We start from the raw sequence: 13,571 nt of genomic DNA, 5'->3' as shown, positions 1-13,571 counted from the left end.
CGGCCAGATGTCACTGGTGCACACTTCATCTGCGGTGGCAACGTGTTCAGTGGGGTCGAGTGATGTTCACTGATGAGTCCAGGTTTAGTCTCCAGTTCAATGACGGTCGGGTTCGTGTCTACAGATGTCCTGGGGAGCGCTTCGCTGATGTTAACGTTAGACAACGTCACCGGTTCGGTGGTGGCAGCGTCATGGTGTGGGGCGGCATCTCTATCCACCACAGGACCCCCCTCTATGTGGTGAATGGCAATCTGAATGGAATCCGCTAACTGAATGAGATTATCCGGCCGTTGGTTCTCCCAGGCCTTCAGCAGATTGGCGGCGGAGCAGTTCTGCAGGATGACAATGCCAGACCCCACCGCGCCAGGGTGGTAACGGACTTTCTTAGACAACAAGGTATCGCCAGGATGGATTGGCCAGCATATTTGCCTGACTTGGCCCCAATAGAGCACGCCTGGGACGAATTAGGCAGGAGAGTTCGGGATAACCATCCATGCCCCTCCGGCCAACCTTCATGATCTGGGTCAACTTCTTATGGCAGAGTGGCAGGCCATTCCCCAAGAGTTCTTCAGACGTCTGATCAACAGCATGAGGCAACGATGTGTCGAGTGTATTCGCGCCAGGGGTGGATTCACACACTATTAAACGAATGTTCTAATGTGTAAAATCCATGTTTGACAACCTTCAACTTTGACAGCATGTCATGTGACTTTCTTGTATACAGTGACGTTTATTTGTTTTTTTTTGTAAATATGGAACAATAAATAAAAATGTTGGTGTAGTTTACATCATCAATCTAATACACTCTGAAACTTATTTGGTTATAAATTTTTGACCCTTAAATTCTTTTGAGTAGTATATATCACAGGGCTTGCAACTCACCAAAAAATATGGTGGCCCAAAACATAATAATGGATGTTGGCAAAGTATGGTAAGAGAACCACGAGCATGATTTTAATGTGGAATACAAATATTAATAGTGGCTCATAGGTTATAGCTTTAAAGAAGATCGCCCACATAATATTATTTGGGCGACTAATGCCATTATTTGTTTTATATTTAAGTCGCCCAAAGGGGACATTGGTCGATTTGGCGACCTGGCGACAGGCCGTTTCGAGTCTTGATATCATCAACATTAAGAAGTGATACGACACATTAAAATATTTAGATTACTGTTTTACAAACATGACACTGTATTGCAAGATTGTGATATTGGCATTTTAAAGTATTTATTGTACTATTTTGGCTGCATGTATTGCTATTGTTGAAAAGTAAAAATTATGTTACTATTTATTTAGCCTTGTGTTCAAGTCTGATATTTTGCTAAAGTTAAACAGTTATACTGGCACTTTAAAACACTGGCATAGTCAGGATTTTACATTGGGAGGGGGCCAACCACATTGCCCCCACAGTCCCGTTCTGGTTTATGCCAGTGTTTTAAAATATATCTATTATTATGCATTATATACATGTTTTGCTAAAGTTAAAAAGTTATCCACGCACTTTGAAATGTCTATATGACTGTTTCAGCTGCATATTGCCAGTGCTAATGGGTACCGGAAGGTGGTAAAGTTTGAAATGTCTATGTGACCGTTTCAGCTGCATATTGCCAGTGCTAATGGGTACCGGAAGGGGGTCAAGTTTGAAATGTCTATGTGACTGTTTCAGCTGCATATTGCCAGTGCTAATGGGTACCGGAAGGTGGTCAAGTTTGAAATGTCTATGTGACTGTTTCAGTTGCATATTGCCAGTGCTAATGGGTACAGGAAGTTGGTCAAGTTTGAAATGTCTATGTGACTATTTCAGCTGCATATTGCCAGTGCTAATGGGTACCGGAAGGTGGTCAAGTTTGAAATGTCTATGTGACTATTTCAGCTGCATATTGCCAGTGCTAATGGGTACAGGAAGTTGGTCAAGCTTCTCATCAACAATAACGTATCGGTCAATGCTGTCGACAACAACGGCTGGACACCTCTTCATGTGGCAGCAAAGTTTAGTCAGGTAAGAAGTATGTCTACACGATCGAAATTAAGAATGTGTTGTCCACATTAATTTAAAAAAAAAAATTCTGAGGGTGAAATGGCAATTTTGAGCCTGCCTATGGCAATTTATTAAAAAGTGACTTTTTCAGGAAATAATTATGACTCAAATGTTAAATACTGACAGATAATGTACACCAGATGTATACATTTTGCAGTCGTTGAGGAGCTTTACTGATCACAGTAATTCAACCACACAAAATTGATATTTCAATAATGGCAATTTTTAGAATAAGGTTGTGGTGATGTTACAGATTATTTTAATGAGATTTTCATGTTTAGGATAAGGTTGTGGTGATGTTACTGAGATTTTCATGTTTAGGGTAAGGTTGTGGTGATGTACGTTACTGAGATTTTCATGTTTAGGGTAAGGTTGTGGTGATGTTACTGAGATTTTCGTGTTTAGGGTAAGGTTGTGGTGATGTTACTGAGCTTTTCGTGTTTAGGGTAAGCAGGGCTCACCCTGGATCAAAAATACCTGTAGACAAAATATTAGCCAAATGGAATTTTTATTAGCCATATTTAAAATGCTTTAGCCAAAATTGTTTTACCTAGTACTGTATAGAGTATTTATATATGAATATGAAAATGCATCTTTTTCAGCTAATTGTGTACAAACTGGAATAAATCTGAATAACAAAACCGTATTACCTGATCAAAATCAAAGACAGCAATGGGGGTAGGGGCAGTTAATATATTACTTTGATTTTTCAGCTGTTGGGGGAGTTCACCCCGTACACCTGCCTCCACTTCTAAGGCATATGACATTAAATTAACAAACATACAGAAATATGTGGGTGGGTGAATGTTTATGGAGGGTGTTATTTTTTCTTTCTTCCTTTTTTACCCCAAATAAAAAACTTGAGAGGTTTTTTTTTTTTTAACATAGAGCTCATTATTTTCTTGAAATAGCTATCTTTATGTTAGAATGTTTTTTTTTTTTTTTTAAGTGACCCATCAATTCCCCACCCCTAACAATTTCATAATTTGCACCATGTTGTTGCTGTTGATTTCAGCGTCGTGTTAAATGCTTGTGATTTCTGCTTGTAAAAGAATGCTGACTTATATATTCCATTTATTAAAGAAATATTAATAAAAAACAAAACAATTTACGGTCTTTTTAAAATCCAGCTAACTTATTAAATTTCACCTCACAATCTTACAAATCTATATCTAACAAATATCATTATTGTAAACTAATTTTATTCAGTGTATGTTTAACTGCAATTTGTATAAATACCGCATGTTCATTTCCTGCGATCTGCATGCGTGCTCTCTACCATGGGTACGAAATTAACAAAGACAAACAAACAACTATTGTTTTTGTACAAATTCATATCCAAGATTTACTCCTTTGTAATCGTATTGTTTAATGTCCACAACAATGTCTCTTGACACGTGGGTGTCAGCTGACTCTGAAGCGTGACGTATTTGTGCCGAGAGCTGTCCTCAGTTCAGCCAACGAACGTTCTTCCTAACGTTCGCGAACTATTTGATTGGTGTCCGTCGTGTCCATTTGGTTTAACGTGAAGCGCACAAACCAGTCTAGCGAGTGTTTTCCTTTTGCTCGGTGTGGCTGAACTCAGCCCTTTGGATAGCCTACATGTCTTTCGGCCCTGAACTGGCATGTGTATTCAAATTGACATATTTGTCTGTCTGTTTTTATTACTTTGGTTCAAAGACTTTACAAAGTTAAACTAACAAGTTACAGACTTTGATTTTATACATGTTGAATGCATGCCGTTAAAATTAATAACCGTGATTATTAAAATAAGCAAACTTCATTAGGCCCACACTGTATTCTGGATGACATCCATTTCTTTTTACTGGTCGCGAGATCGCTATTAGGCCTACGCTAATTGAATATTTGGTATTATTATTATGTTTGAGTGTCGGATACATTATGTAACAGTTTGTTGACATCAGAAGACAGAAAATGGCTTAGCCAAAATTTTAGCCACTTGCAAATTTTATTAGCCATTTTTTGTAAAAATTAGCCAATGGCTAATTTGGCTACTGACAGCGCGAGCCCTGGTACGGTTGTGGTGATGTTACTGAGCTTTTCATGTTTAGGGTAAGGTTGTGGTGATGTTGCTGAGATTTTCATGTTTAAGGTAAGGTTGTGGTGATGTTGCTGAGATTTTCATGTTTAGGGTAAGGTTGTGATGATGTTACTGAGATTTTTATTTTGTTTATTTTTAGGGTAAGCTTGTTGTGATATTACAGATTATATTAATGATATTTTCATGTTTAGGGTAAGGTTGTGGTAATATTACAGATTATATCACTGAGATTTTTGTGTTTAGGGTAAAGTTGTGGTGATGTTGCTGAAGGCGAACGCTGACGCGGATGTTGTTGACCGACATGGTCGGCGGGCCGTAGAGATCGCTGGGACGGACGACATCAAGAAGGTTATCTTAGACTGGAGGAGAAAGAAGACGAAGACGGAGGCCGTCCCCGAGGTGCTGTACGACACAATAGATGATGACGGGATCGAGTCTGACGGAGAGGCCGTTGTCAGCAAAGCAGTGTAAGACATTTCCCATTCCAACCAGGCTACATTATCATAGCCGTGTAAGATATTTCCCATTCCAACCAGGCTACATTATCATAGCAGTGTAAGATGTTTCCATTCCAACCAGGCTACATTATCATAGCCTTTGTTTTAGACACCTGTCTAACCTAATTTGTTTCAGACATCCATCAAATCTGTCGTTGTCGAAGACAGAGCTGCTGATAGAGACTGAGATGCGATACAAGCTGGAAACTGGATCGGATGAACCACGGTGGGAGGAGGGGGATTCTGACGATGATGCTGATGATGATGTCTACTTGTCAACCATATGGAAAGCATCCGATGAAAGCAATGTAAGATCTTGAAGGCATCGTAAATGCAGACTTGTTTTTACTAGACCATATGTTAGACACAAAAAGCCAGATAATACTTTGTAAAGAAGATAGTTGATCAAGTAACACTGAAGACATTGTGAATGCAAACTAGTTTTTAAACACAATTAGCCATAGTTTAACCTTTAGACTACTGAATTAATTTTTGACAAAAATCATGTGGAGTGGGTACAAGTTTGTAATTTTTACTCACATATATTCACTTAAATGTTTTATAAATACCTAAAATAAAGTTCATATTTGAATCGGTAAATATTATTTTCGTGTATTTTTCAAATTTTTATGTTATTTTAGATCAGTTATTGTTGATTAAAATTAGGAAAAAAAAAGAAGTCGCGTTTACTTACGGGCATTTGTGGCCAGCTGTCCAGTATTTATGTCCATTATTCCCAATAACAGTGGCTTCCTGACCAGAATTAAAAACAAAAAACAAACTACGATTCATATTCCAATATATCATGATTTTCGTGGTTAATAAAATGATCAAATTTATTATCAAAATAGCAGTCACAATCAGCTATCGATCCCTGAAAATGACTGCGACGTGCCGCCATTGTTGTCAAGCGAAAATACTTGCCGAAAACCACTTTTTGAACTCAAAATTTCAAGCCATTTTACAGTGAAAAATCTAATTTTAAAGACACAGGAAGCCAAGTTGTCTTTTGTTTCCTGTTACTAAATCATTTCCGGTGAGTGTCGTGTTCAAAACGGCTGGGAATATGAATTAGAGAATGCACTGTATACAGTGTACAGTATGTCGACTGATGTGACGTCGGGCGAGATATCTTGCCTGCAGTACTCAGAAGGTTAATAACTAAGTGTCATCAAACAAGTTTTTCTTTCCTTTCTCTGTTAGATAATACATGTAATTTATGTCCTTATTCGTGTTTTTAAGCAAAACAATCTTTAACTATTAGATATTATATTGTATTGGATAATTTAGGTGAAAATCAAATGGTATATTTTATAGATTATCTATGTGTTATTTCGTGTAGAAGATTGCCAAGATACATACATTGTATAAAGCTTATGGTATATTTTATAGATTATCTATGTGTTATTTCGTGTAGAAGATTGCCAAGATACATACATTGTATAAAGCTTATGGTATATTTTATAGATTATCTATGTGTTATTTCGTGTAGAAGATTGCCAAGATACATACATTGTATAAAGCTTATGGTATATTTTATAGATTATCTATGTGTTATTTCGTGTAGAAGATTGCCAAGATACATACATTGTATAAAGCTTATGGTATATTTTATAGATTATCTATGTGTTATTTCGTGTAGAAGATTGCCAAGATACATACATTGTATAAAGCTTATGGTATATTTTATAGATTATCTATGTGTTATTTCGTGTAGAAGATTGCCAAGATACATACATTGTATAAAGCTTATGGTATATTTTATAGATTATCTATGTGTTATTTCGTGTAGAAGATTGCCACGATACATACATTGTATAAAGCTTATGGTATATTTTATAGATTATCTATGTGTTATTTCGTGTAGAAGATTGCCAAGATACATACATTGTATAAAGCTTATGCTCCATACTTTCTGTTTGCAACTGAAATGTTTTCTCTCTTTATAGGCATCTCTTCCAAGCGTGTCAAGTGATGATGACTTGACAAGTTTCTCTGATATCACCCAGAAACTCATAGTGGACACACTGTTAGACAGATACAACCGGAATCTAATTTATGTAAGTCAAGACAGTCACTGTATTATCTAGAAACACATAGTGGACACCTTGTTAGATACAACCGGAATCTAATTTATGTAAGTCAAGACAGTCACTGTATTGTCTAGAAACGCATAGTGGACACCTTGTTAGACAGATACAACCGGAATCTAATTTATGTAAGTTAGGACAGTGACTGTATTATCTAGAAACTCATAGTGGACACCTTGTTAGATACAACCGGAATCTAATTTATGTAAGTCAAGACAGTCACTGTATTGTCTAGAAACGCATAGTGGACACCTTGTTAGACAGATACAACCGGAATCTAATTTATGTAACTTAGGACAGTGACTGTATTATCTAGAAACTCATAGTGGACACCTTGTTAGATACAACCGGAATCTAATTTATGTAAGTCAAGACAGTCACTGTATTGTCTAGAAACGCATAGTGGACACCTTGTTAGACAGATACAACCGGAATCTAATTTATGTAAGTTAGGACAGTGACTGTATTATCTAGAAATTCATAGTGGACACCTTGTTAGACAGATACAACCGGAATCTAATTTATGTAAGTTAGGACAGTGACTGTATTATCTAGAAACTCATAGTGGACACCTTGTTAGACAGATACAACCGGAATCTAATTTATGTAAGTTAAGAATGTATTATTCAGACCTCACCATAAAAACCCTGAGGGGAGTGATTAATTGCTCCCGTAACTCAGATTATGGGGAGCTGTTGAAGATATTACCATATTGATATAATATAAATTCACATGCTTTAAATTACTCTCCTTGAACTAGTCTGAATTTCTGAATGGTGCTTGAAAATGTTTGAATTTCAGAGGCGTGCTTTAAAACATGCTTGAATTTGAGGGTGGTTCTAGAAAAATATGTAAATTCGAGGAGGGTTTTTTGAAAAGTGCTTCAATGTCAATTTGGTGCTTAAAAAGTGCTTGAATTTTAGGGCGAAACTTTAATAAAAGTGTGTGAATTTGAGGGTGGTTCTAGAATAATGTTTTTATTTGAAGGCGATGCTGGAAAAGTGCTTGAATTTCAGGGAGTGCTATAAATATAAATGAATTTTGAGTGTGGTGTTTGAAAAGTTATTGAATTTAGTAGAAAGCACATTATTGACGTGTTTTACAAGGCCTACTACAACACCGTTTATTGTGAGCTATGTGGATAATAAGCTAGATAACAAGACCAAATGTTAGGTAATTTAATTATTTATTTTTCAGACGAACATTGGAGACATACTCATAGCTCTGAATCCATACCAGGCAATGCCCATCTATTCCAAGTCGGTACGTTTTAGTTAATTATAGTTTATTAGTCCCCTACCAATCCAACCAGAGGGGACTATAGGTTTCATCTCCATCTTCTGTCTGTCTGTCTGTATGTCTGTTGATCAATCTGTGTGTGTGTGTCCATCCGTCTGTCCCACATACAATTTGTTGGATGTTTTTTCTTCAGAATACCTTGAGATATTGAACTTTGGAGGTATGAAAATTTGTTCTCTGGACATTTATTTTTTACAATGCCTCAAGATACTGAGCTGAAATTTTATGTATAGCTTTCTCATGTTCTGTTACAGATCAAGTTTGACTTTCATGGTGATTTATGGCCCTTAAATTTAGGATATCTGAAAAATGTTTGAGCCCGGATGGGAACATGTATTGCTTTAGCAGTACTCTCGGAATGCTTGTTTTAATATAAATGTTATTCCAGATCTGTAACTTACAAATTGGTGTCCCCTGAGGCAATGGGTCGCTGGATAAATCACCCTCTATGGACTTACTTTTCTCTTGTCCCAACCACGTGTTGTCTTGTCTGTGGTAAAGTGCATATAAAAGATCCCTTGCTGCTTGATTAGTAGGAGTAGCTTCTGTGGCAGCAGTGAGTTTCCTGTCTGTTGGCTTTTGACTAACTTGGGGCAGGACGTAGCCCAGTACTAATGGAAGCATGTTGTGGATTTCTTCTCTTAGACTATAATAGGGTCAAAATTACCAAATGTTTGACATCTAATAGCCAGTGATTACTAAATCAGTGCTCTAGTGATGTTGATAAACAAAACAAACAAACTTTAACTTGACTAAATATTCAAACAACCATAATATGTTAGACCACAAATAGCCACAGCGTAATATTTACGTAACACTAACTATAACTGTTACAGTAGTTTAAAATGTTCTTCAGTTGTTGTTCAGTGAACATTCCTTTCCTTTCTACTTATTGGTTGACCTTCCAGATCTCCAAGCAGTATCGAGAAATGACGAAACCTTCGTCACTGACTCCGCACATCTACGCCATCGCGGAACAAGCGCATCGTCAGCTGGTTGCCATGCAGACGTCACAGTGTTGTCTGATCAGTGGGGAGAGTGGTGCTGGAAAGACTGAGTCGTGTAAACTCATCGTACAACACCTAGTGAGAACATCTGGCAGCACGGAAAGCTCTCTCAGCAGCAAGATAAACCAGGTAAGTAGTTACTTCCCTTGAGTCAAATAGAGTTATCTCCCTTGTAATGCATTTTGAAATGGTAGTATTTAAAATGAAAATGGTTGTATAAAATGTAAATAAAATTATTATTATTTTTTTTTTTTAAATGTAAGTATTTATTACAGGTGAACCCATTGTTTGAAATATTAAATTAAATGAAAGTATTAGAAATGAAAATGTTATTATAAAAATATAAATATGTTTATTACAGGTGAACCCGTTGTTGGAAGCGTTCGGAAATGCCCAGACGGTGATGAACAACAACTCCAGTCGATTCGCCAAATTCCTCGAACTTTTCTACTCACCCGATGGGTCTGTCCTTGGAGGTATTCACGTCCCTGTACTCCATTAAGACTCAATCTTACTGTCCTCGAACTTTTCTACTCTCCCGATGTACTCCATTAAGACTCAATCTTACTGTCCTCGAACTTTTCTACTCTCCCGATGGGTCTGTCCTTGGAGGTATTCACGTCCCTGTACTCCATTAAAACTCAATCTGATGGGTCTTTCCTTGGAGGTATTCACATCCCTGTACTCCATTAAAACTCAATCTTACTGTCTTCGAACTTTTCTACTCTCCCGATGGGTCTGTCCTTGGAGGTATTCACGTCCCTGTACTCCATTAAAACTCAATCTTGCTGTCCGCGAACTTTTCTACTCTCCCGATGGTTCTCTCCTTGGAGGTATTTACATCCCTGTACTCCATTAAGACTCAATCTTGCTGTCCTCAAACTTTTCTACTCTCCCGATGGGTCTGTCCTTGGAGGTATTCACGTCCCTTTACTCCATTAAGACTCAATCTTACTGTCCTCGAACTTTTCTACTCTCCCGATGGGTCTGTCCTTGGAGGTATTCACGTCCCTGTACTCCATTAAAACTCAATCTTGCTGTCCGCGAACTTTTCTACTCTCCCGATGGTTCTCTCCTTGGAGGTATTTACATCCCTGTACTCCATTAAGACTCAATCTTGCTGTCCTCGAACTTTTCTACTCTCCCGATGGGTCTGTCCTTGGAGGTATTCACGTCCCTTTACTCCATTAAGACTCAATCTTACTGTCCTCGAACTTTTCTACTCTCCCGATGGGTCTGTCCTTGGAGGTATTCACGTCCCTGTACTCCATTAATACTCAATCTTACTGTCCTCGAACTTTTCTACTCTCCCGATGGGTCTGTCCTTGGAGGTATTCACGTCCCTGTACTCCATTAAGACTCAATGTTACTGTCCTCGAACTTTTGTACTCTCCCGATGGGTCTGTCCTTGGAGGTATTCAAGTCCCTTTACTCCATTGAGACTCAATCTTACTGTCCTGAGAATGCAGCATTGCTGTTTGTCAGTTCAGAAATAATAGCATGACAAGAATTCTTTTATTTATATCTGGTTTATACTCACATCTTTGACTGTTGCATTATGGTATGGCGTTGTCCATCCATCTGTCCATCTGTATGTCTGTCCGTAAACGTTTCGTTTCCAGAGCATATTTTCCTTGGGATGGCGTGTGTCACTTGTCATAACTAGGTCACTACGACCTACCTTTTCATGCAATACTGCACATAAAAGGAAATCCTTGTCTGGCCAATATCTTCCTTATCAATTCATATAAGATCATCAAATCTTGCATGCAAGTACAACTTGGGATGGCGTGTGTCACTTGCCATAACTAGGTCACTGCGACCTACCTTTTCGATGGGCATGTCTTGTACCTCATTGATACTGTATAAATTGATAAGTAAGATATGATCTGGAAACGTTCAATATTAAATATTAAATGTAATATATTATGTTTGTTTTTGTTTTGTTCCAAAGCCAAGATGTGTGAGTATTTGCTGGAGAAATCGCGAGTGGTGAAGCAGGGCAAGGGTGAGTTCAACTTCCACATCTTCTACTGGATGTTAGCCGGCATCACTCCCGAGGAGATGAACAAGTGTCAGTTTGAAGTATCACACCAGTACAGGTAACAGTCAGTCCATTCATCCATTCTTCTGTCCATCCATCCATTCTTCTGTCCTTCAACCCATCCTATCACCAGTACAGGTAACAGTCAGTCCATTCATCCATTCTTCTGTCCATCTATACATTCTTCTGTCCATCCATCCACTTTTCTGTCCTTCCATCCATTATATTACCAGTACAGGTAACAGTCCTTCCATCCGTTCTTCTGTCCTTCATCCATTCTTCTGTCCTTCCATTATATCACCAGTACAGGTAACAATCGGTCTATTCCTTAACTCTTCTGTCCTTCCATCCATTCTTCTGTCCTTCCACCCATTCTTCTGTCCTTCCATCCATTATATCACTAGTACAGGTAACAGTCCATCCATCCATTCTTCTGTCCTTCCATCCATTTTTCTGTCCTTCCATCCATTCTTCTGTCCTTCCATCCATTATAACACCAGTACAGGTAATAACATTCAGTCCATTCATCCATTCTTCTGTCCTTCCATCCATTCTAGGGTGAGATTTAGCTCAGTCAGTTGAGTGCTCACTTGAAGTGCTTGTGTCGCAGAATCGAACCACCTCGATGGATCCATTCAACTGATTGTTTTTTTCTCATTCCAACCAGTGCACCACAGCTGGTCAAAGGCCGTGGTCTGTGTGAAAGTGCATATAAAAGATCACTTGCTGCATTAAGAAAAATGTAGTGGGTTTTCTCTGATGACTATGAGTAAAAAATACCAAATGTTTGGCATCCAATAGCCAATGATTAATTAATCAATGTGCTCTAGTGGTGTTGTTAAACAAAACAAACGAACAAACTTTTCCATCCATTCTAGTACCAGTACAGGTAACGCTTGTCTGTCCATTTGTTTCTTTGTCCTTCTTTCCTCCTTCCATCCAATGACACCAATACAGGTAACATTCATCCATTCATCTGTCCTGCCATCCATGCTTTGAGGCCAATACAGGCAATATTCAGTCCACCTGTCTGTACATACATTAATCCTTTTGATCTTCCATCCATCCTGTCATCAATACAGGTGACATTCAGTTTCTCAGATATATTCAGACCAACTGTAAATCACTGACTAACAAGCTGTAAATATTTCACTTTCCTTATATTAGTTACACATTACAGTACATACAGTTAATATATCACAGTGTATATATATATAGTTATATGTCACTGTATCATACAGTATCTGTGTGTTTCTCAGATACCTTCAGACTGACACCAGGAACCACTGACTGACAAGCTGTGTGATATAGTTAATATATCACAGTGTATATATAGTTAATATATCACGGTGTATATATAGTTATATGTTACTGTATCATACAGTATCTGTGTGTTTCTCAGATATCTTCAGACCGACCAGGAACCACTGACTGATAAGCTGTGTTTATACAGTTAATATATCACAGTGTATATATAGTTAATATATCACAATGTATATATAGTTATATGTCACTGTATCATACAGCATCTTGTGTTTCTCAGATATCTTCAGACCGACCAGGAACCACTGACTGACAAGCTGTGTGATATAGTTAATATATCACAGTGTATATATATAGTTAATATATCACAATGTATATATAGTTATATGTCACTGTAACATACAGTGTCTTGTGTTTCTCAGATATCTTCAGACCGACCAGGAACCACTGACTGACAAGCTGTGTGATATAGTTAATATATCACAGTGTTTATATAGTTATATGTCACTGTATCATACAGTATTTGTATGTTTCTCAGATATCTTCAGACCGACCAGGAACCACTGACTGACAAGCTGTGTAATATAGTTAATATATCACAGTGTTTATATAGTTATATGTCACTTATCATACAGTATTTGTATGTTTCTCAGATATCTTCAGACCGACCAGGAACCACTGACTGACAAGCTGTGTTTGTACAGTTAATATATCACAGTGTATTTATAGTTAATATATTACAATGTATATGTAGCTATATGTCACTGTATCATACAGTGTCTGTATGTTTCTCAGATATCTTCAGACCGACCAGGAACCACTGACTGATAAGCTAGGTCCAGGAGATAAGGAGAAGTTCTGGGAGGTGAAGGAGTGTCTCAGCTTTATCGGATTCAGTAAAGATGTCAGTATATCGTCATATTTACCTGAGTCAAAATATCATATTTATCTCTGTTAAAATTTTATCATATTTACATCTAAGTCAGTATCATATCATATTTATCTCTGTCAAAATATTGTATCTATTTCTGTCCAAATATCATCATATTTACATCTAAGTTAACATTGTCATATTTACATCATAGTAAGTACTGTAAAATTTACATCTAAGTCAGTATCATTTCTTTATGTGGAAATGTGTTTGACTCCCCATCACGCCCCTGTAGACATTATGACTTTCTACTTTTGCCACAGCAAGACTATTCAATAAATTCACTAATATGTTTTGTGTACTAACATTTCATAAGCTACATTAACACTAACATGCAC

The 13,571-nt window shown here is 37.5% G+C and overlaps 1 protein-coding gene across 2 annotated transcripts in view; it reads left to right on the top strand.

The window, feature by feature from the left end:
- The window catches only part of LOC121374084 (unconventional myosin-XVI-like), a 181,963-nt gene that overhangs the window by 12,805 nt on the left and 155,587 nt on the right, over positions 1 to 13,571 (top strand). For both annotated transcript variants that reach the window (XM_041501004.1, XM_041501012.1), the window contains 9 exons: positions 1,876 to 2,001; positions 4,346 to 4,569; positions 4,736 to 4,907; positions 6,549 to 6,659; positions 7,887 to 7,952; positions 8,897 to 9,124; positions 9,357 to 9,471; positions 10,950 to 11,097; positions 13,098 to 13,206. In XM_041501004.1, coding sequence (XP_041356938.1) covers positions 1,876 to 2,001; positions 4,346 to 4,569; positions 4,736 to 4,907; positions 6,549 to 6,659; positions 7,887 to 7,952; positions 8,897 to 9,124; positions 9,357 to 9,471; positions 10,950 to 11,097; positions 13,098 to 13,206 — 1,299 coding nt within the window. The remainder of the gene's footprint in view (positions 1 to 1,875; positions 2,002 to 4,345; positions 4,570 to 4,735; positions 4,908 to 6,548; positions 6,660 to 7,886; positions 7,953 to 8,896; positions 9,125 to 9,356; positions 9,472 to 10,949; positions 11,098 to 13,097; positions 13,207 to 13,571) is intronic.

This window comes from Gigantopelta aegis, chromosome 1, assembly GCF_016097555.1.
Source record: "Gigantopelta aegis isolate Gae_Host chromosome 1, Gae_host_genome, whole genome shotgun sequence".
Taxonomy (NCBI): Eukaryota; Metazoa; Mollusca; class Gastropoda; order Neomphalida; family Peltospiridae; genus Gigantopelta; species Gigantopelta aegis.
The sequence above is the reverse complement of the archived record's forward strand: the minus strand, read 5'-3'. Positions and strand labels throughout refer to the sequence as shown.